The sequence below is a fragment of the Aythya ferina genome (assembly GCF_964211825.1).
Source record: "Aythya ferina genome assembly, chromosome: 1".
In the NCBI taxonomy this organism is placed as follows: Eukaryota; Metazoa; Chordata; class Aves; order Anseriformes; family Anatidae; genus Aythya; species Aythya ferina.
This window is the reverse complement of record NC_140296.1, coordinates 143361861-143385436: the sequence shown is the minus strand read 5'-3', so window position 1 is coordinate 143385436 and position 23576 is coordinate 143361861. Positions and strand designations below refer to the sequence as shown.

Genomic DNA, 23576 nt, shown 5'->3' with positions numbered 1-23576 from the left:
GCAGTTAATCCTCTCATCCCAGATAACAAAGTAAGCATGAAGCATAATGAAGGGCATGATTTTGGCTGTGGCTTGTTATTTATTTCTTTTCCTGAATTGTCCATATGCTAGAAAGAACAAAGAAAACCCTGCCTGGTGCCCAGCAGCCCAGCAGGAGTTGGGAGCTTTTCACCTTCCCTCTCTCAAAGTCACAAAGAAAAGTCTGGATTTGGTCTAGGACCAATTCAGAACCAACAACATCCAAGATGCCACTTCCAAAAGTGCTGCTGTTGAAGCAAAACCAAAGAAACCCAGTCACTGGGCCGAAGTGATAGAGAGAACTGAGGTGGGGAGAACAAGCATGTTCTAGCTGGGTTTGGTGCTGAGTGACTGGCATATCATACACACATCACTGATAATCAGAGAGGCAATTATTGCTGCACTACCACAGAGCAGAAGTGCAACAGCTTTACCTTCTCTTCTACAAGGAATGTCCTGTCATGCCTCTTAGGCCCATCAAGCACATCATCTTATGCAGCTTTGATGGTACACCCAAAATTCCTACAAGTAAAATAAAGCCAGCTATTTCCATTTTAAAATGTGTATTAATTCAGAGTAAGTATCGTATTCTTGGATAAATTAAGCTCACTGAGCTCAGAAGACGCTGTATTACCCACATGGGGTTTCTCTTTAACACACTTGATGTCTAAATTCCTCATCCCCTCCTCTCCCTGATGGCACAGCATGGTAGATTCCCTCAATAAAGTGATTACCTGGAGGATTTAGGTGGAGGAAAAATAGGAAACCCTTCATTAGCATCTCCTGTCTGCAAAAGTGCTGGTCTGTCTTAACTGTCAGTTGCATTTACACCCAAACTCCAACCTACCCACTCTGATAAAGCCCAGTGACAGCACCACAGCTAGTCAAAAAGAAGGACCATGGAAAGCAAATTTAATCCGCCAGCCAAGTGTGAAGAACAGACCTTTGGCACTCCTGCTTCCTCCCCCAACTCCTTCCCCAGCGCACACGCTCCCATTTATAGAGGAGGGGTTCTGTAACACGCATTTCAAGGCTCTCAGTGTTATTTTCCAGACAGTTTCCTCCACGCTGGATCCCTGACGGAAGTCATGCCTGTAAAACAAAGTGACTTGCTTGCATCTCTTCCTCCAGGGCTGGCTGAGTAGACAAAACTCACCCACAGGAGGAGAAAATGACTCCAACACAGAGCGAGAGCGGAGGAGTCCAGCTTCAGAAGGTAGAGCTATCGCTTTGTGTAAGAAAAGCAAAACATGACAGTTGTGTCAGAAAGAGCAGGAGGGGGCAAATTCAGCAATATTGCCACACCCGCCCGCTAAGAAACAAGGGAACATTTGGTTTGCTGTAAGGCACGCACTGGTTTGTTGTTAAGATCTGCTTCGCCTTGGTTATTTCCAAAGGAGAGTAATAGTTACAGCCTCTTGGGGTGTGAGGGGAGGAAGGAATGCCTCTCTGCTTGGGGAAGTTCATCAGATCTTTCCCAAATCTCTGTTGATTAATAGCACCTTCTTGCCCTGGTAGTTTATACACTTATTGCTGGACAAATCACAGCCACAAGCTTTGCTGGGGCCACTCCTGGAAAAAGTTCTCAGTGCTCAAGAACTGTGGGAAGGTACCAGGGAAGCACACGTAGCACTCCCACGCTACTCAGCCATGAGCTCTCTGTCTCTCACAGGCATGGCTGGGATGTCAGCCCCAGTTCTGCTCTCTGGGCAGCCCTCAAGGCCCAGATACAGTCCAGACCCAAAATATTTTTCAGTCCCTCTCATCCCATTGGCCTACTGAGGTTTCAGCACCATGGATCTTAGCAAAAACACAGTCAGAGACGTGCTGTAGCACAACTCGTCCACTCCTTCCCCTCTAAAACTCATTTTCCTGCCATACCATCCCCTCATTCCCACTGACCTGCAATTTCCCTCCAACCCAGCTCTACTTTTAAGGCACCTCCTCACACTTAAAAACAGCTCATACAAGTAATTCATATATTTGCATGTCTCAACTGGATGGAAACCCTGAAGCAACTCTGAGGAGATGAGCCTAGAAAAGGCATCAACAAGGCCACACAGCTCTGGCTTCAGAATTAACTGAAGGCAAACATGAAAATCTGGTCCCAATGTAAAGGCTTGCATTACTTACTGGAACAAGTCTTGAGCCAATAAACTTCTTGACTTCTTTCTCAAAAGGCTCTCAGTGCTCCTGCTACACAGAAAAGCCTTCTGCTTTAGGGTTCCGTGGGGGATTTTTTTCCTCACATACTTGAGAGCATCATGGATACAACAACACCATTATTATTTCTAGGTACGTTACTCTCATGCTCAAGGAGATTCAGATTTCCAGGCATTTAAAACCTCACTGCATTAATGAATCTGACAGTATTTCTGAAATCCATAAATCTCCCGCAAGCACCACCGTGAATTCCTAGTGCTCAGACTCCAGGCTACCCTCATACCACCTGCTTAATCCAGAAACAGTTCAGTAAGCAAAAAGCTACATCCTGTCAGTAGCAGAGAGCTTCTCTTCGGCTTCCATTTCTTAAAGCAGCTAGGACAGGGGGAATTATACCTCTGCACTTTTTGTTACAGGATACTCCATAAAAGTTTAATCCTATTTACAGCAGTTGGGATATATGAAGTGATCCATCCCTCAACTTAGCCACAGCTCTGTCCTTACACTGGCTGAGCTTTAAATAATATTGGGTGCAAGAAAGCATTGCTCATCAAGATAATCACTTCTCACCTTCACAAATGGGTTTAATGTTTGCTTCCTTTGCTCTTCCTGCCACAGACTTCATTTCCATAGATGGTTTTGAAATCGGCTTTATCTGTTTTGTAAGATGCCCTTTGAATAATAAACAATGGTAGCTACCACATGTGGCATCTCCCGTGTTAAAATCGCATCTCCTAAGAAAATTTAGAAAGATTGTGCTGAGTCATAAGCAATCTACAGATGGTGGTAAATCCATTTTAGCCTACAGATACCTAAAAATTTGTTAAAATAAAAAGCAAATAAAATTAAGTCAGAAAGCCAGTATGATCTGCATGGGATTAGACTGAATATTCTTCTGATTAATCATTTTCTTCAAGATGCAGTTTTGCTGTGTGAACAGAACCCTCAGAGCAAGAAGTTCCCATGTTACCAAGTACTTTTTTATTTTAATTTTAACGCGTGTGAAGATTATCACAAACTTCTGGGACACCTCTTTTCAGGAAATCTGTCTCCTACAGTTGTAGGCAAAAACATCCCTTTTATAAATGATTAGCATTGTCCTAATTAACCCTACAGAAGCTCAGGTGGTATCTCTCCATGCTCATGCCTGAACAAAGAAAATAAACCAAACAACACCAAATCAAAGCTCTGCTTTAGACTACTAAAAGAGGAACCTTGCCTGCCCCCCATTTTCCTTCTGTGTTGCTCCTTCACCCTTTCAGGAGAAGAAATCCTAGTTCTGAGTAGGAAAGATCTGACCTGCCCACAGTCAGAAAAAACGCAAGTTGTCAAGAGAGGAAGGAACAGATTCAGGCCTCACAATGAGCAAGCCACAATCATACATATCCTGCCTGGTATTTTTACAGCTACCGAGTTACACTTCTGTAGTTAGCTGTACCTTACACTTCTTTCTGCTTTTGAATCTCCCACATGCTTTCTCAGGGAGTCTGTCTTGTCCTGTCTTTAAGGATCAGAGAGCGAATTAGCTCATCAGAACTTGAAAACTGCTGCTCATAATTGAGTTTTCTGCAACGAGGTACACAGTACAAACAAGAGACCATCCTGTCAGGGTTAAAAAAAAAAAAAAAAAAGGCAAAATAACAAACCATATGTACCAAAGTTACTTAAGCTTCTCTTTACTGTTTGCCTTTTGTACTGCACATGCCATCTGTTTTGATCAAATTATTTTACATTTCCATTAGACATTCTACTACCATGAAGGGCCGTGTAAGCACAGACAGAACCCTCACAGGAGCTCCATTAAGGCTGAAATTACTGCCTGCCTCCTTATTCTAAGCAGCCTTGACACAAATTCCAGAAATGGGAGAACACTTCTCCTCCAACTTTTGCATTTTGCTTTAGTTTACTTTAAAACAAAGAAACAAACAAACAAAAAAAACAACAAACTACTTACAGGCAATTGATACATTGGCAGTTTGGCATGACTGCACCTAACCCACTCATTTTCTTTCCTGTGACTGAGGATACAGCTGAGGCACATTTCTTTTTGTGCTCCTGGATAGCCACTTCAGCAGCCTGGATGCCCCATTCCATCATTTTATTTTCAGTTGGAGAATCAAGCATTAAGCACCCCTCTTCCCCCAAAGAATGTTTTCTGTAGCTAATGCAAAGTCATCTCGTGCTTTGAGAAACATTTTGCATTAATGCCAACGCTAAGTCTCTCAGTTATTCATTAAAATGTACCTCTATTTGCAGACTTGCTATTAAGTGCAACAAGCTTAAGTCTGCTTAGAGGAAGATACTGCGGGTGAAGCACTTCAATCATCCCTTTAAATTACTCATTTTAAACTATGCTGAAGGCCTCGTTAGCATAAAGAAGGCTACAGCTCTCTTATCAAGTTCAAGCCTGCCTTTCAATCTCTTAAGGCAGAACAGATTGATCATCCTCCTTTGGGGGAATGGGATTCAAAGATAAACAGCCTGCCAGCGATCGGAACTGTTGTGGAAGGGCTGATGTTAGTAGACTTAGAGCAGGGGCTTAAGTAACCATCACTACATTTCAATGACAATGCCCTAAAAAGCATCTTGCAGAGTCAAATTCAGCATTCTGTTCTTCAAAAAGATGCCTTTCATCTCCGAGAGTCCCAAAGACACAGATTTTCAGCGCTTTCCGAAATGAGCAAAAATCCTGTCTTGCTAATTCTCCATCACGTTTCTTTCATTTTTATGGCATAATCTGCTAATGACTTCCCACCAGTCAGTCTCCTCTTTCCTCCTAGTCCAGTTTTGTTTCGAGTTGACAGCTGTAACTGTTTTCCCCACCCCGCTCTCCATGGAGTTGTCAAGGCTGGGTCTCAGACCCCACAAGATTTTAAACTTAGGGATTTTAGCAGCATCTGGAAAGAGCTGTAACGTGGGCTCCTCTATGCCTCCACTCCTCGAGCGTGTGAGAGGATTGCTACTGCCAGCTGCCACCAGGCATGCTGACCTGACCCCCATGCACCAACTTGAAGTTTTCCCCATAGTTTTGGCAGCTCTCTCAAGCTCCACCTTTACAAGCTTTCAAATTCAGCTTCTAGAGGACCACAAGAGCTAAAACTAGTGGAGTTTCTTATGAAGAGTATGCTACCTTTACAAAAATCCACATTACTTGGATACACCTCTACAATAATAATCAACACCTGCAGGCAAAAAATTCCTCCCTCTGTCTCCCTCACACTTTTTATCTCAGTATCTGCAGGCCGTCCACCCACTTCTTTACATTACCACTCCTGCTTAACCTTCCTAGCAATGAATGCCTGCTCCTACAGCCCCTCTCAAGAGAGTTATTTGAAACCAAGCAAGACCTAGCATACTCTTCCAAATGGCCTCTTGGACAAGGCCAAAGTACGACGAGGTGACACGTTGCTCAACAAGAGTCCTGTCACTCAAAGTAACTGGAGAAAAAATGATTCTTTGCCTTACAGCCAGTCTCCTGGTGGGAACTGATCTGAATGGAGGCCTACTGCAACGGAGCCTGCTTGGCATGTCTCCTGCTTGTAAGATCAAACCCTTACAGCCAGCAGAGCAACAAATTCAGTGCAGTGTCCAAGCCAAGATGCATCCCAGAGCCACGGTGTGCTGCAAAGGACAATACAGCTCATAGTGAAACTCTTCTTTGCAAGTTTATACAATTGCTTAACTAATACATTTCAAATACTCTTACATCAAATATATTCTTACAAAGATATTCAGTCATCTATTTCCACTGCTGATGCCCTGAATTAATCACAACAAGTTTAAAAGAAGTGGGGGGACACCCAAACGTACCTCACGATTGACGCTTTGTCTGCATTTTCAATGTCAGGCCAGGCTGACATGCAACCACTGTCAAAGCTCTGTGCAGGGCACAGATCTCACGGAGCACTCCCTATTTGCATCTCAGCCCTGTTCCTGTCCCAGACATCTGCTAAGGCTCTGTTGCCCATGAGAAATTCCATTTACCGGACACTTTATGGTTTGGTTATAGGCAAAGGAGACCATGACCTTGATAACAACATTCAACCCCAAGTATTTATCTTCTTGCTGCTGCTAGCACACCAAATGAGATAACTCAGGCAATTTTCCACAGATCTGTTATACAAAAGTATCCAGTCCCAATAATGAACTGACATGTTACAGGTTACCACCAGCTCCTGGCAACAAAAACTCTTCAGAAACTGAGAAATGCTAAAGGGCAGGCCTAGCTAACCAAGGGGCCACCTCAGAAAACCTAAACCCATCACATATTGTAAGGTACTTATCGCAACAACATCTCTGGAAAAAAAAATCCAGAGCACACGGTTTTGACACATGCTCTCACCCAGAAAATGCTGGTAATGAAGAAACAAATGGATGAGACACCGCTGGCTAATTGAGCGTTTAAACTGGTCATCCTGCCTACCGCAACCTGTGTCAAAAGCCCTCCTTGGATGTCCGAGAGTTAAACTCATGCAGATATGTCAGATTGGCTCTGTTAGAATATTTGTGTTTTAAGCAGTAACGACATGTATTAAAATCTCAATAGCTGCAGGTGGTGAATCTGGTCTTTACTGCAGCTTCCCTACATGAATTCCGTTAACATACACGAGGTTGGAGCTCCCATCCCTCCAAATCGCAGCCCTAGGAAGCACACACAGCCTCCTGATCTCCTCACATACTGCTACCAGCACCAAGAGGGCCCCTACGAGGAGCAGACTGTTAGCAGTCGATGTCTTCTGTCACTACCTGTACCACTCAGAAACCAAGAGCTTGCTTAGGTCAGGGCTTTCCCTCTGCACACGGGGTGCCCTGCTGCATGGGTCCCTGCTCCCATGGGTTAGGGGTACAACAGAGGGATGCAGAGCTCGCTCTTAGCAACTCCAGACCACAACCTAGGTGCACCTCTAGCAAGGTACAGAGGAGGTTTAACTGCTATGGGGTCTAGATCTGTTCTCTGAGGCTCCTTCAGTGGGTCTCCTCTGGGTCTCAGCCACAGTTTACCTGTTTTTGTTTGTTTGGTTTTTTGCTTCTGCACATCCCCTCAGTCTCTACAAAATAATGAACTCTCCCAAGTGCCCCATTCACCATACATGTATCTTGCCACAGCTAAGCCCAGGTAATATTATTTCTATAACTGTAAGAACGCCACAGTTGCCCTCAACTGGTTTCCAAATACACGGAATAAAAGCTCCCCTCCCTTGCACAATGGATGGACAGTTTCATTTTTAAGAACTCATGGTCAATTGTCATGTCAGCAACAACTCAAAGCAGAAGCCTTCATCACCTAGCATAGAAAAAAGGTTTGTGGAAACATTCCTCTTTCCTCAGAGCATAAGGGAGACTCTTTCACGCCACCTTCCCCAAATTACAAACCGGCTTGCCACTCTCAAAAGCACAGCACCGAGCTGATAGTTCCTACAAAACAACCGCAGAACACCCGCATCTTTGTAGTCCTGAGGTAATGAGCCTGACACACTCGGCTGAGTCTGCCATCAGGAACAAGTTTCCTCTCTGTCAACACTGCAAGAACTGCTCGGCAGGTCGGAACGGTCGGCTTCCCCAGATAAGGCAGCTCCTTCCTGGAAATGGGAGGCAGAGCTGCCTTATCTCAGGAAAGGGAAGAAAAAAGGTCACTCTTCACTAAGTAGCAAAGTTCTCACCTTGAAAACTCCGCACCTTGATTGGCACGGAACAACTGAGGTCACGGAACTTTTAATCAGACGCCTGCATAATTACTAAATCGTTATTAATTATATCAGAGAGGCAAGACCTCGGAGGAAAGGCAAAGCAAACAAAGAGCCCAATGAAGCCTCCTCTGTTGTTGGAAAAAATTGGTAATTAAAAGTCATGAGTGCACCGAAGAGCGAGGGAACAGCATCACAGTCACTGTTCAGGACTCAGAAGTGACTTGCATACAAAACAGCAGGCTTGCCTCCCTGGGGAAATTACAGAGGACTGCATTGCAAAGCAGAGAGTACAAGAAAAGGGGGTGGGATGGAGAAAGAACCACTCCAGCTTTATCAGTAGCTTGCTGTGCCCCACAGAGAGCGACAGCACTGCCAGGCCATCCCAACTTCAAGAGGGGCCTTCCCCGTGTTTCTGGAAGCTCTGGAAAGACTTTTCCCATCCTTATACCACGAGGAGCTCCCATACTGAGAAGCACACAAAAGTATGAAGCCTTGTGTTCAACTCAGTCCAGTCTGCACGTGGCCCTTGTCCAGGAGCCCTTCAGCCCTTGTACAAACAAAGATCACTCGGATGAAAAGCCTTTATTTACCTCAATGACCTGGTCTCTGCTTTCACGATTACTCTTTCCCTCGAGGCTGTCTTTCAAACGATTGCTATCAAAAATTGAAGAACTTCAATCTGCCCTTAAAAAAAAACTCAAAAGAAGAAAGAACATTGTGGCCCTGCTCACGCCACAATAAATCATACTAGGCAGTCGAGATCCCTACTGAAACCAAAGCAAGCACTTTCACTTATCAGTCTACGAGAAGATAAATGGTGAGCTCCTTTTCTATACCAATGATCTGACATGCTGTCTCAGGGCACTGAGACATCAGGAATGGTTTCAGATGAAAAAGGTACTGCCTTAACTACCATTTGCAAGAAAACACAAGAGTCTCTCTGACCTGCTGTGTAGGTAGTCCTATACATCTAATCCTAACAACAACTGCATGCAGGAAGTGGCAGGCCTGGGTTGAATCCCTCAAGAGATCAGTTTAGGTAATTATGAGACCATGCTGAGAACAGGCACTCTCATTCACTCTCTCCTCCCCAAATACAAAAACAGAAGCACAAAACAGGAGAAGCCCAAAGAGAGCAGTTTACAAGTCCAGCGATCAGACCAGGGATATTTTGTACTCCACTGCTCCAAGTACTAGGACTTGAAAAGACAGATATTCAAGCTCCTCTAAATAGAAGTCTGCCATTTAAAACACAAGCAAGACGGAATCAAAGATAACCCCAGAAGCAGCAATGTAATTTATGGGAATCTGCAACTGAACTAAAACCTACCAACAACTTCTAAACAGCAGCCATTTGATTGTGCTCAACTTTGAAGGCACCTGAACCATGGAAACCTTTATTGAAGTGCATCTGGTTCTTCTTTACCCCTTTTCTGAAATTCCACTGCTTGCCAGCGCAATGCCCTTTTACTGCATCAGCCTTGTCATGGGAATCCACTTTCAACTGCTGAATGCTGGGCCCCAAACCCCGGAGTGAAAGAACTGTACCTGTTGAAAATATCTCCCGACACCTTCTGCAGGTACTGAAGCGCATCGGCCACCTGCTGAACAGCCTCCTCCCTGCGCAGGTCCGGCTGGATCAGGGGCACGGAGTAGGTCTGTCCTTCCAGGTAGTGCTTCTGGGCTACCGCGGTCATCGTGCCTACAGGAAAGAGCAGAAAGGTCACTGCAGCACACACACTTCCATTTTTTATCACAGCCTGTACTCAGGGACTTCATCCTCTGCTCCCCGAACTCTTTTAGGAAAGTGCTTACAAGCGAATTGCTGAGCCGAAGAGGAAAGCCTGCAGTAAGGTTGACATACCAGGTTTTTATTTTTTATTTTTTAGACATCTAACGCAGCTACAGTAGAAGTGGGAGTCTTTTGCTTGCCTGAATGGATCTTGGGAGCCACAGCTTTATTTTTAGTGTGATAATTAACAAATCTCTGCTCGGTATTATGCTGAAAACAAAGGCCACGCTGCGGAGCAAAGTCAATTCAGGCCGGTGATGGGATTCATCACAAATAGCCCTGTCTGCTCCTCCCCTCCTCGCCCTTGCGATGGATATGTTTCAGGTCATTCAACCCCATTAGCAAAATGCAGTATTTCATTTTACACTTCTGCTCCAAGAAACACAACCGCTGCTCCCTTCCAAGAACAGCAGCGAAAAGAATTACAGGGCATGCATGTGTACACACGCCCTTGCTCCAAGTAGGTTAATGAGACTTCTTCCACGCTGAGGCTCCCAGGAGCAGCTCATTGCTCCTGGTGACCGCCTTGTTCTTTTGTAACCACCTTCAAAGAAGCCTCCTCATTTCAGGAGCCTTTCACACAGAAAAACTAAGCAGGCACTGAAATCTTTCTGTCGCCTTCAACACACACACCAGAGCAGTATGTGCGCTCCCTGATGTGGCTGGGCCGAGAGCACTGCTCCATGAGGCGTCAGGAACAGGCTGCGTGTCATCCGCACGGCTTTGCTTATACCTCCCTCAGTTGTGGCCCCCGAGCCTACCTCCCATGCTCTTTCACAAAAATAACAAGTTCCCGAGACACAGAGAAGGGCATAGGAAAGAAACGTGTTTCTCTGAGCACATTAGAAAGCGCAAGCTCACAAAAACACACGTTTGGACAGCCTGATCTAAAGGGTAGAGTGCCCATACGTTCTTCTGACTGAAGCTTTGCCATCAGACCAGCACAAACCCTTTCAAAGTTGTTTTCTTTGTGTGTCTTGCTCACTCAGACTGTTAAAAAAGCCACCGTCTACAGCTGCTCATTATGGGGTTTCATCATGCAGGGTGCTGTACATCAGCACAGGAAAATACTCGTTAAGCTGAATACAAACAAAGCAAAGCAAGAGCAAGAAGTAAAGTAGGAGAAATGGGCAGATCTGTCTCATGGTGCAAAATATTCCCCCTTGTGGCACTGGAGGTTCACAGGCACTAGTCCAGGGCACAGTGCGGCGTGCAGACAGACCGATAATGACAGAGGAAGCCTTCCCCCTTCCCAAGGGAGGGCATGGAGAGTGGGCTAGGAAACACAAACACGAGCTATTCTGGAGGAATTCACAAAACAAGAGGCTGAAGGAGAGTTAGAGCACAACCCAGCAGTTTAACAGGTGAGAATTACAGGGGTCTTCACACATTCCTTCATTTCCCTGTCACAAAAGGAACAGCCATCAGGTTAGACTTGCCCGCAGCCATCCCCGCGCAGTTATGCGGCACCGTTCACCCTCTGGCTTTGTCCTTTCTGATCCTACCACAGCAGATGAGGAAAGACCACCTGTAAATGTGGTGCGGGTCACTTCTGTTTGTTTCTCATTACAAAAGAATCATCCGAAGGGGAAAAGAACGAGGCAGGCTAGGAGCCTTCCCACAGATAACGTTTGCAGAATGAAGCCCAGCCAGCCAAAGCCCCGGTGCTGCTGCAGGAAGCCCAAACCCATTCTGCTTCCCTTCACGCATCGCAGGCTCTGAATCCATACTCTTTAGCAGCAATGTTTGCACGCTGATTAGACTTCTGACTGCGCCTATTCAGCAGACGGGAAATTATTATTTTGATTTGCAAAGCATACAAGTTAATCTGAGAAGGGGGACAGCTAATTCCGCGATGGCATTTTTTGATCTGCTGACCAGAACCAAGCCCGAATCCTTTCGCTTTCAAATCTGTTCTGGGACTGCCCAAGTGGAACAAAGAGGCAGGCTAAATCAGCGAGCGTGCAGTTACAAGGTACTTTGGCTTGGGCAGCAAAATGAGGCTGTGATCCGTTCTGTCGCCAGCCACAACGCATTCGTTGCACCGACACTGCTGATTTTGGGGATGCCTGTTTTAAACGCAGATCGGATCCATGCCCCAGCTGACTGCAGCTGGATAAACTGCTCTAACTGCCCTGTGGCCAGGCTGGGTGGGAAGCAGGGGTGAGAAGGGGACTTCTTGAACTTCCTCGACTAGCAGAAGCGTGGCATCCTGCCACACAGGATGACAAGGGCAAGCTTTTCACCCCTGGGGCCAGATGAGGTTACCCAGCCCAGTATCATTGCCCAGATTCTCACCAATCTTTGGTCCTCCAGTGACTGCTCTGAAGCCAAGCTCCTCAGAAGCAGCACTCCCCCGGCCCCTACCGAGCCGTTTCTCTCCTGGCACTCAGAAGCCACAGACTGTTCTTCAGGCCCCAGCGCTCCCTTGCAGAGAAACAAACACGCTCGAGTGGGGCAAAGCAGGAAAAACCCAGGGTGTTCCTGTCACACTTTGGCTGTCAGTAAACTTCAGCTTCACAGGCTCTCAGCACAGCCTCTCACATGAGCTCCAGATTCTCACCTTTCCTAAAAAAAACCAACACGCTGGAGAGATGTGGCAGACTCTGTGGGAACTGCTGTCAGATCCAAGAGACTACTCTTTCTGTGCAGGGTAACAAATTAAGAGATTTAAAGCAAGAAAAAGCAAAACCAGCAACAGCCTACTAAATGAGAGGGCAAAAGCCTGTGGTACAGATGTTATTTACTGCTGTTTGCAATCAAACCAAGCGGGGAGGCAAGCCAGTTTTACAAGCACTGGGAGTAAAGGACTGACCGTGTGCTTCGAATGAAAGTGGGATTGCTTCCTCCAACAGAAGGAACTTGCAGGAACAAGGAAGAATTTAAGGGGAAAGATTCAAAGCATTACCAGCTGAAGACAGGACGGAAAGCAAAGGCCGGGTGTCACTCAGCAAGACTGACTTCCTTTATCTCAGCCTTCAGCGCAGGGAGAAGGAAGCAGCCAATTTCCTCGCTCCGTTATCAGAATTAGGGGTTACATAAAAACAAAGTGCTGTAGGTTAGAAATAGCTCAACTGCCCACCCTGCCCAATGGGTAAGCCAAGCCTTCGCTTAACATACACACCGTATCTTACACCTGGAAGCATCTCCTAAAGCTGGTTTCAGTATCACTCCAGAATCTCAAAGAGGGAGCTAGCGTGTGTTATCAGAAAGCCCTGCATCCTGGATTTAGGAAGGCAGAACAACATGAAACGCTGATGCTGTAGTCAGAAACAGGCACATAAAACCCCAAAGTGAGCACGATTCAGAAAAGCAGATGTCAGATCACCCAGGAGATTTAATCGTTAGTGCTACGACCACCTGTGGGTCACACAAAGCACAACAAACAGCAAGAAGGCACTTTTTTTTTCTGTGATCAAAGAGGCTCTGGAGAAGAGCTGCAGTATCTTGGGGCACCAGCCACTTCTTATTCAATTATTTTTCCGATGTCAAGTTTCATGATCAAGACAAATGTGTTCTGGTGTTATATAATAACCTCATTTGCCTTATTAAGTTGCAAAGGAAGAGAAAGAGGTTGTTTTCTCACTGCACCATCTGCTTACGTGCTCCCGATTTGGAAGTTCTGACTGGAGCTCAGGATTGCTCACATTTGCACTTCTGCCTGAAGCTGTCCGTGCCTTTAACCTCAAGGAAGCTGGGATAAAGCTTGTCAGGGCTGCTCCATCCTCTGTGCTCAAAGCTGGTCTCTCCTTCCTGCTTCCAACGTTCACACCGGCAAAGGGAAACACAACATCATCCTCCCACAGACTGCCTCACCTCCCCAAGAAAACCGACACCAGGACAGGGAAGGGCTGAGCACTCCAGGTTTTCCAGCTGTCAGCAACCAGTCATTCTGTTCAGCCACCACAGCCACATCTAATACTCCAATGGCACACAGATTTGCTTCTCTGAAGCCAGGGAAGGAAGCATCCAATTGAAGCAGAGAAACACCCCCCCTGCTTTGCTAACCCCTTGCATTACTTCCCCCTGGACCCAAGAATAAAACGCCGTACGTTGTGGCTAAGCCCAAGGTAACTTGTTACAGAGCAAACAGAGCCTCTAAAAGAAAGAAAACTCCTCCAAGTTCTTCAGAAAGTAATGCTCTGTGGAGGACCGCTCTCTGAGATGATTATCTGCAAACAAAAAAGCCTCACAACCTTATAAAAGCTTAATTTTTCAAGGGAATATAAACAGAGGCAGGTATTAATAATTGGGCTCTCCTCAACGCTGGCAGAGACTGTAAGGCTACATACAAGCACTTCGCAGATGCATACTTAACAGTGAAAAAAAAGGGAGAATAAAAGCAAGCCACCAACAATACTTGCTTCCTTAACGTGCTCCGAGAGGTCAGGGGAAGAATAGCGCTTAAATACTCTGGAAAAAGAAACTAAAAAAATCAGTGTGTGTTCTTCAAAGACGCGAGAGCAGTTTCAGCAATTACTGTGCTGCTGCTTCTGTCACTGCACTGCAACGGTGGCACGAACCGAGGGCCTTTAATTCCCGCGTGCAGTAGCAGCTCCGAGAAGAACTGAGAGGCTCTCTCCAGCCCTATGCCTCTCCTTTGTCGGGCGCTAATAAAAGATCAATGACTGCCTGCAAGGACCCAGCGACCAGCAGCACGCAGTGAAACACATCGGCACACCTCCACCGCGTGCTGCTGCACCACCACCGGGATGGCTCCAGGCTGGGAACAACCCAGAGTTTATTTGTGACTTGTCTACGATTAAACACCCAAAAAATGGAACAGAGACGGGCGTTGGGCAGAGCTTAGCACAATCACTGTCTCCTTTGGCAGAGGAAAGCCATGCCTGTGACTTGGTTCAGGGGGATTCTTACCTTCACCTGCTCTAACGCTGCGCACATCAGCTCATGGCTCTCAATACCCCACGCAGATTTCAGTGCTCACAAAGCTCTCAGCAGCTACAGTGGCTGCTGCATGGCTCATCACGAACTTCCACCACTGATCTCTTCCTTTGTGGCAGACTGTAGTACTGCAGCGTACTTCCAACACTACCTCGCCCTCATTTTCTACTTGCTCTACAGGCTTCCCAGAGAATTTCAAATCATGAACAAGGCTGCTGGTATATTCAAGCTATACCTTGGCTGTAACAGAAGCTTGCCTAGAGTATGCCCTAAAAAAAATTAACATGTCATTGTTATATGACAAAAAACGTGTCATTGCATCTGCTCCTCCGGAGCATATGGACAGAATGAGATGTGTGCACTGCACTCACAGACACAAACACACAACTGAAATAAAAGCTGCGACTTGCCTCCACTCTGGTGTAAGTGCAGCACAAGAGCCTAGGTGCAAGCCCTCTTTTACTGAGCAGCAAGTGACCATTCTGCCCTGTGGTGGCATTAACTGCAGGACTTGAAATCTGGTCCTCCAGCACAGCGGAGGGCAGATGACTGAGTGCTCCTGGCTAGGAGAGCAGGAGGTACTTCCAGGAGTGAGGTGAGAGCTTCACCACAGTCCCTGTGGTAAGTCAACATTACTTATTTTTTATTTTTTTTTGGGGGGGGGAAGGTTTGGAACAGCAGGGAAGGGAGGAGGAGAGAAGCACTTTGTTAAGTTAAAAGGATGAAAAGTCTATTTATATTTTTTAATTAAACATGTTCTACAGTGTTATTAAGCAGCAATCAAAGATGCAGATGGTACTGATTTGATTGGTGAGAGGTGCACTGTGCTGAATATTAAGGAACTCTGCCCCTAAAAATAGGTCTAATCACCAGCTGAAGGCTGGAAGGCTGTGATGAAAGAAAGCATTAATAAGCCCGTAATTAGGCCCCGTAGCAGGCTGTACTCCACCAGGGCGCTCATGTTACTAGACATCTCTCATAGTAGCATCCTCAAACTCCACTGCAGACATGACTGTTTTGGCTCTCAGGACCTCCAGTAGCTATTTTAGACAAAGCCATAAAGAGTGGGGTTTCTCCATCTTTGCAGGGCTTGGTTCCCATTAGGATTTTACTTCCCAGTGCCATTTCTGGAGCAAGAGAGCTCTCAGTTCCAGCTGTGCCCACCCTGCTTGCTCTCCATCAGTGAATTAAAGTGGCCAGCCAGAGATCCCCAGCCACAAAGACTGCCAAGTGGTGCTAGAAACTGAGAAGCTTTAGAAGATCTCAGTCTCCCTCCCACTGAAAGGAGCTGAAGACATCATGGCCAAATCTGTGTGACAAAGCTAACTCAGCTGTAAAAGCCACACCTAATCCTGTGCTCCACGTTTAGAGGGCGAGATACTTACTCAGGATCATCAGCCTCCCACTTCCAGCCTGGCCTTGTGGCCACTATCCTGCTAGGAACTGGCAGCAGTGGGTTCCATCACTGAAGGAACCTCACCCAGGTGATCTTGGAGGTCTCTCCCAACCTAGATGGTTCTGGGATTCTGTCCTAGCAGCAGCTGTGGGAAAAGGAAAAGCTTTTTCTGCCACACTGGTACAAGGCCCCTGCTAACCACCAGGCCCAGTGATAAAAGCCACACGGTTCCACACATCCACGTGGCAGTCAGCACACACGCGGTACCTTGCACATCCAGGCACCACCAGAAGAACACGTTGAGCCTTAACTACAGCCCTTGGTGCCTTTTTGTGAGCTGAATCCATTCAGTGTGCAGCACATGCTTTGCCCAGCCCACTGACACGTTACTAGAAAAAGGTATTAAGGTAATGCTGTGAAGATACTCACTTCTGCAAGCAGAGAGGGAGCCTCTGGTATGAAGTCTGCATCCCAAAATCAAAGCTGTACACTTTCCGGAGGCAGAACACAACAAATAGGCTGCTTTGGAACAAAACAGAAGCTTGCTGACATGGTTTCTGTGAACTGGGTGCCTGACAGGAAAACGTCTCCCTGGACCACGGGCAATGTCAAAGCCCAACAAACACCAGTGGCTGCTTCTGTGTTTGTCCCACTCTGCTCTTCCTGGAGTACACGGCTATCTGCACGTGGTCCTTCCTGAGCACTCACAGCTATCAAAGCAAAAGCACCAGCCCGTCAAAAACCTACTCAGAAAGCTTGATCCCAGTACTTAAGGCTTTCTTCTCAAAAAGCCAAAGCTCGTTAGTAGCTTCGGCTCAGAAACTTTGATTTGAAAGCAACAGGAGCTACTGCAGCTGCAAAAGGCTTGGAGCAACGTGATGTTAAGGTAAAGACGTTACTGCTGAGTAACTAAACACGCATAAACTGGAGGATTTGGTTTCCCACCAGCAGCATTGTCTCTTGGATGGGACAACCACAGGCCTGAAGCTATCCATTAGCAGGCCTGGTGCTCATTCTCAAATGCAGACACCCTCCTCCCCTAAAAACTACTCAGAGACACTTATATTTGCTGTTTTCCTACATGCTGCTCTGCCCTATCCCACTTAGCATAATGAGAAAGAGTCGAGATTTGAGATCTCGGAGTCCAGCTTTATAATAGTGTATGGCAACTCCTGGGCAAATGGCAAAATACTTGACATTTAAAGTTGGATAAAATAAAATCAAATGATATTAACTCTCCAGAAGACAGAAACGCTATTATACAGGAATATTTTGTAAATAAAACCTGAGCTGTAAGGACTTAAACAATTCCGAGGGGCACTTCAATCCTCTAAGCTCCACAAGCGAGGATGGCCTCTGAGCCACTGGTGCCTTCACAACAACCTCTCCCCCCAGCGCAGGGCTCTGCTCTGAGAGGAGCAGCCAGCGGTCCTCACTGCCACGAGGCACCGAGCTGGCGGCTGCATCATCTCGCTGAGGAAGCCCTGTCTTCTACGCTGAGGCTGAAAACAGCTTCCTTCAGCTAGATTCATACAGCTCACTTTGATGGACAGACGTTGATAGCTACGGCTCGTCAGATAACCTGCCCTGCTCTTGTCATCCTTGCCTCTCATCGTTAATGGAGATAACCAGGTGCTCTAATGAATAATTGCTCTTATTCTAAGGCAGCCACCTAAAATTGTCCAGAAGGACCGTGCTCGCTAATTGCCTGCCTTCTCTTTCTCCCCTTTTCTAAGAGGAGGCTAAGCAGCTAGCTTAGCTACACCTACAGCGCAGACATTGAAACAAAGGCTGAGAGTCCCAGCCCAGGCATGCTGATGCATCTCTCCATTCAGTTTCCTAAAAGGGAGCACTTCGTTTTCGTATTCCTAAACTGCTGGCTGTGCCAAAAGTCCCTTTGAGGGCCATTTCCCTGCAGTAAGATCTCTAAAATATCGGAGTGTTCCACAAGCAGGCTAGCTCAAGCACTGCTGGAGAGCTTCCTGCAGAAAACTTGGTTCAGAAAAAAAGAAGAGCTACTCCATTTTACTATCAGACCACAGCAACAAGTACATAACTCCAAAAGCACTGCACTTTCCTGTTAATTTTCCCTCTAATTCTGTTACAAAACTCAACTTAAGTCACCTACAGAGAGACCTTTGCTGCAGCCCTAACCACTACCACCATATCTTGCTCCCTCAAACCCTGACCAGCAATTTTATTATTATTTTTTTCCCCTCCTTCGCTTTCAGTACTCAAAGTTCTGGAGTTTTACAGCACTCAGGCCCCATATGCACTGTGTTAGCACAGATCCTGAGATTTTTACTGAAAGCAACTGCCAAATCAAAGCAAATTCAGTACAGCAGTTCCGGCCTGGCTTATACATTCAGAAGCAAAGGGAATTGCAAGATGGCAGGAGGGGAACTCACTCACTGTAAGGAATCAAGCCTGGTTTCGTTTGCTAGACGGAATATCCCTACAGGATGGCCCGGATGACCAGAGCTGACAAAAAGCTGGGTCAAAAGAACCACCTGGAAAATCAATAGCCCGCTAAACAAAGTGCTGGATGGACTATTTTCTGGCAAAGGTTATCTTGTGAAGGGGGCTGAGCAGAGCTGATTAGTTGCAGAAATTGCTTTTTGAGTGATAAAAATGATTCTCTTCAAGCTCGTACACCATGGCCACGGGAAATATCACAATTTCAGACATAATCTTCCTCTTCCTCTACACACTATCTTTAATCTTAAAAATAACAATAATAATAATCTGCTTTGCTTCCAGGCTTATCTCAGTACTGTTTCACCCCAGCCCTCAATTTCTGCCCTTCTCTTTCACCACTCAGGCTGGGCACGCGTTGATTACAGTTACCTGGTATTACCAAACCCAGAAGCCAGGCTGCAGAGTAATTCCCAGAGATTATCTGCTGTCGGTTTTCCTGCCAACCAACTTCAGAATTGAGAGAAAAGAACAGCACTTTTTATCTGAAGGAATGAAGATTAAAAACTCAGTTTAGATATCCGGAGTGATAGAAGAAGGGCACAGGAGTAGAACAGGCTGTGCTGCTCTGGGAATGCTTCAGGCATTTTTCCGCCTGAGGGCTCTGGAGGCGCGGTGATTTCCCCCAACCAAAGCGTTTCAGGAATAAAGAAGGGTATTGGGCAGCTTTTACATCCCAGCTTTGCTGCTCAGACAAGACAGACTTAATTAAATACCAGGAGAGCTTGTCAGCCCCCTGCCAACCTTCCTAGCAGAAAGCCTAGTGGACACTTGACTGCAGCACCTCTGACTCCCAGGACAGGCAAAAATGCAGAAAGCCTCTACAAGGACATGCCAAAGTCAGCTTGCCTCCAGCCCTTGCCCCTGGCAAGAGCGGCACCATCCACTCTGTTTCTTTTCACTGCTCAAGGAAGCCTCTCTTCTTCAGAGAACTGGCACGAAATAGGGTTAGTTTTTGCTTCTGCCTCATCTGTTCCAGGAATAAGGTCTGCAAAGCACCGCCAGCAACACCCACTGCGCAGCCCAGCTGAAAGAAATAGGTCAACTCTGGCCAACTCCTCGCTGACATTTGCCTGAACCACATGAAGTGCCACTGCCACAGCTGGCACCATCCTATGCTCCTCATTGGAAGCCAGACTGGAAGTGAGAGGGCTCAAGAATTAGCCTCCTCTCCTGAAGGGGTGAGAAGCCTCCAGGAAAATCCAGGTGCTGCCCAACCACTCCACGTTTAAACCAGGCCATAAAAAACTGGGAAAACCCCATCACGACGGGGCTTCTGTTCAGTACTAAAATAAATACCAACAACATTCATCAGTGCTGGATGTGGATTCACAATGCTCCTTGCGTCCACCAGCAGCCTTCCTTTGTACACACAGCTCCATCTAACAGCCCCGTGGTCTTTTTACCGCTGCCTGACTCATTCTTTATTTTGAACACAGAAAAATTAATACAGTAAGTGCATTTATCACAGCAGCATTTGGGTTCACTTGCAAGCAGCGACAACACGGCTTTATTTAACAAATAATCACACCACCACAGCTCACCGGGCCGGGAGCGGGGCAGGCTGCCCTCGTGCAATTTGAAGGCCACACATAGTTGAACAGATTTGGCAGCACTCCAGGCAGCGAGCCGCGCTGATGCCCTGCTGGACCAGAAGCCTTTTCTATACGGTCTGTGGCGTTTGTTGAATTAGCTAATAAACCTAAATATTTGGTGCTGGGGAGGAGGCAGAGCCCCCCACGACTCATCCACAAGCCGTGAGCTAACTTTCTGAGCAAGAATCGCTCAACCCACACCCCGGAGCCCTCCAGCCCTGCATCTGGGACGACTTTTTTTTGCTTTTTTCCCCTTCAGCTCTGCGCTGATCCCGGGAGCCCCTCACAAGGCTGCCAACGCGCCGCTCCCCCCCGCCCTGCCCTGCCCTGCCCCCCCTGAGGGCTCCCAGCCCGCCCCACAGCCCAGCGCTGACGGGCCGAGCCCGATTCCTGTCAGCAGCAGCCCCGCCGGCACCGCGCGGCCGTTAACGGTCACCGGGCGGCCGTTAACGGTCACCGCCGCTGAGAGGAGGGGAAGGGGGGAGGGGGAGGGCCCGGCGCGCCCCTCACCTGCCGCCAGCCGGCCACACCCCGGCGACACTGCCCCGCTTCCGCCCTTACATGCGCGTCACTTCCGCCCGGCTCCGGACATTTCCTTCAGTCGCTGATGGGTTGCGCGCATGCGCGCGCGCGCGCGGGGCGGGTGGGGCGAGGGGCGCGAGGCGCTCGGCACCCCTGAGGGGGCGGCCGCCATGTTGGGGGCCCCCAGCGCCCTCCCTGTGCCCGCTGTCTCTCCAGAGCTCACGTTTAGCGTTGGGCAATTCACATTTTGACTGTATAAAACAACGATTTGTATGAAATAAAGTTTTTTTTTTTTTAAAGTACGTTCTCCTAGTCTGTTCCAGTGTCCCTTTTATACTCACTCCCCTGTATGCAAACATTCAAGCGAGCTGCACAAATACTCACGGCAAGTGGATTTCAGTCCTGCATCAGTAAATATCCCAACCACGGTTTGAAGGGGTGTGTGCTGCACGTGATGGAGGTGTTTGCCTGCTCAGCCACACTTCTTAGAGATTTACTCAAACACTTGAAACTTAGCGCCATTTGAATAGCAAATACCAGATTCTGAATGCACCCAGGGAACATTTATAGCATTAAAAACAATGCGCAAAGAAAAAAAGAATGGGTAAGCCTCTTCAAACAGTGGCTATGCTTGAAGAAAGCAGGATGCTTATGCTCAAGCAGGATGATTATGCTCATGCATAATCAACTCGAAAAAGGGTAAACCCATTGCTTAAATTACCTGGTGCAGGTTTCTGGCTTGGTCCCGCTCCTTTGCAGGGTAAGCACAGCCAGCAATGCTTGCTGCAGGCTGAGGCGGAGGGGCTGTCTGACACACGGACCTCCGAAGGCGATCAGCAGCCTGGCCAGGTCCATCGGCATGGAGAGCATGAGGGCGCATGGCCTCAGAGCTAAGAACCCGGTGAAGAGCTTTGAACACTCTCCGTAAGGGAAGGAGGTTCTTGGGAATGTGAAATCCTGCCAAAAACTCAAAGCAGACAAAAAAGGAGATGTGGTGGAGTCTGAGCAAGGAGCATGTGTGTGGGTGTCGGGACCTGTCAGAAACAAAATAGGGAAGCGGATGTAAGAAGGAACAATCCAATCTATTCTGATCCATTTTTATTTATATACTGCTGACGGAAAGCCCTCAAAATGCTTTCTGCTGCTCAGATAAAAATCCAGTTCGGTGCATTTATAAAATTCAAGAGGAAGCACGAGGGGATGGCAGGCTGACGCGGCCCCTTCCCATGTCCTCCCTCCCAGCCATGCTGAGGATGAAGAAGCAGCAGGTTTGCAAAATCCCTCAGTGCGAGGCAGAAAGAGAGCTAAAAGAAGTGGACAAAGGAAAGACAGAGAGATGGATGAGCAGCAGAGCAGCAGGGTACAACACAAGAAGTGACAGCAGGGTAGCGGTGGACTGGACAAACCACCAGGGAGACCCTGGTAGTGGGCGAGGTGCTGTAAATCGTCGTGAACTCCCGCGTAACCCTGTCACATATCAAACATCTTCGCTGTGCAGACGAGACCTAACTGACTGGGAATGAGTAGGTGTTAACGGCACCGAAATAATCTGGAGGCACATCAGGAGAGCGGCGGCTTTGTGCCACGCTCCGTGCAGCCGCGCAGGCAGGCTGGGGACACGTCTCCGGCTGACTGCTTGCCTCAGCCCACACAATTGGCTGCTGGAGGCTGAGCGACGCCGTCCCCGGCCAGAGGAACAATGGGCGCAATTGCTTTTCTCTCCTTAATAATGTTTGCATTTCATAACATTTTGCTGCGTGATCTTCAGTGTTCCCGAGGACAGGCTCCTGCGCTGAAGCAAGTGCTGCCCTCGGGGAGCTGACTGACACCTACGGCCGCCGCGCTCTCCCTTTCTCTGCTTTGCATCAGCAAGTTGCAGCAAATGAAAATAAAACTGGGCAGTGTTTTTCTCCACTAACAAAAGGAATGCTCACAGGCATTGCTGCCCAGGGAAGGGAAGATTTAGACAGAGGTCCTTCTTCTCATCGAGTCAGTAAGATACAGTCACAGCGTGCACAAAGAAGCACCTAGTGGTGTGTCAAGTCATGCATGACAGCATCCCATGGGCTTTGCAATTAGGAAATGCAATCACTGCTGGTTTGGAAAATGCCTCTTGTCTTTCCCAGTGTCACTGCCCAAGCTGATACCAGCAGGAGACACTGGTCAGGCTTCCTGCAAAGAGATCCTTTCAGGCACTTTGTTCTGCCATGGCAGGGCAGCAGCTCATACCCTCCCTCAACCTCAGTGCAGACCTGCTTTTTCCCTCGGCCTGTGGAATAAGTGAAAGCAGATGTTTCTACCACTCTTCTTACAGGCTGCAGAGATGCTTTGCGTGCTTAGCTTTGCTGTCCGTGCTAGCTGTCTTCACTGTGAGCAGTGGGGCTGATCCAGAGCAGCTCAGGGCACTTGTTTTCTCCCTCTAGGGTGCTTATTCTGTCTGTTAGTTTTTCCATCACAGTAACATTCAAGCTCTTCCGCTACATGCAGAACCCTTGAGTAAAGGCATATATTTCCTGTAGGCTAGCCTCATTGCAATAGACGCTGATCACTCATCTATTGTTGTAGCACAGCCACAAATTTATGTGCAAGAGCCAGCTCTTTTAGTTTCACATTATATTTGAACTCATTTTCACTTTTCTGAAACTGCCTTTTTCCACCAGAGTGCTTTTTCTCAAGAAAAAAATAACACCCAACCTTCAAAACATTAAATTAATTTGCTCTTTCTCTTGCTGCAGTATCTTTTACTGAGCAAAGTCACCTTGGGCAAGCAATTAGTGCCTCACTTTCCTCACTAGAAAAATGGAAACAATAATATTTTTCCACCTTTGATATCTTTAGGATGGAAAATATTGCTACTTATTATTTATTATAATGTTTTACACCCGAACTTAACAACATAAAACTCAGAACCTGAAGGGAAAATGTAGAAAGGGAAGGTGAGCAGAATACAGAGTGCTGCTGTGACTCTGTATTTTGAAGATGCCGGAAATTTCTCGTAGTCTGTTGAATAGCACTTGTCAAACATT

General features: G+C 47.1%; 1 protein-coding gene across 3 annotated transcripts in view; it reads right to left on the bottom strand.

Moving 5' to 3' along the window:
* The window catches only part of WASHC1 (WASH complex subunit 1), a 37117-nt gene extending 16495 nt beyond the window's left edge, over positions 1-20622 (bottom strand). Inside the window, exons 1-3 of one of the 3 annotated variants that reach the window (XM_084516909.1) lie at positions 16388-16532; positions 15948-16103; positions 9417-9570 (exon numbers count right to left, since the gene is read on the bottom strand). In XM_084516909.1, the coding sequence (XP_084373035.1) occupies positions 9417-9570; positions 15948-15957 (164 nt within the window). In that variant the 5' untranslated portion in view covers positions 15958-16103; positions 16388-16532. Of the gene's footprint in view, positions 1-9416; positions 9571-15947; positions 16104-16387; positions 16533-19977; positions 20265-20538 lie in introns of those variants that run through there. The other 2 variants (XM_084516910.1, XM_084516911.1) reach the window with 2 other exon arrangements.
* Between the last annotated feature and the right edge of the window lie 2954 nt (positions 20623-23576).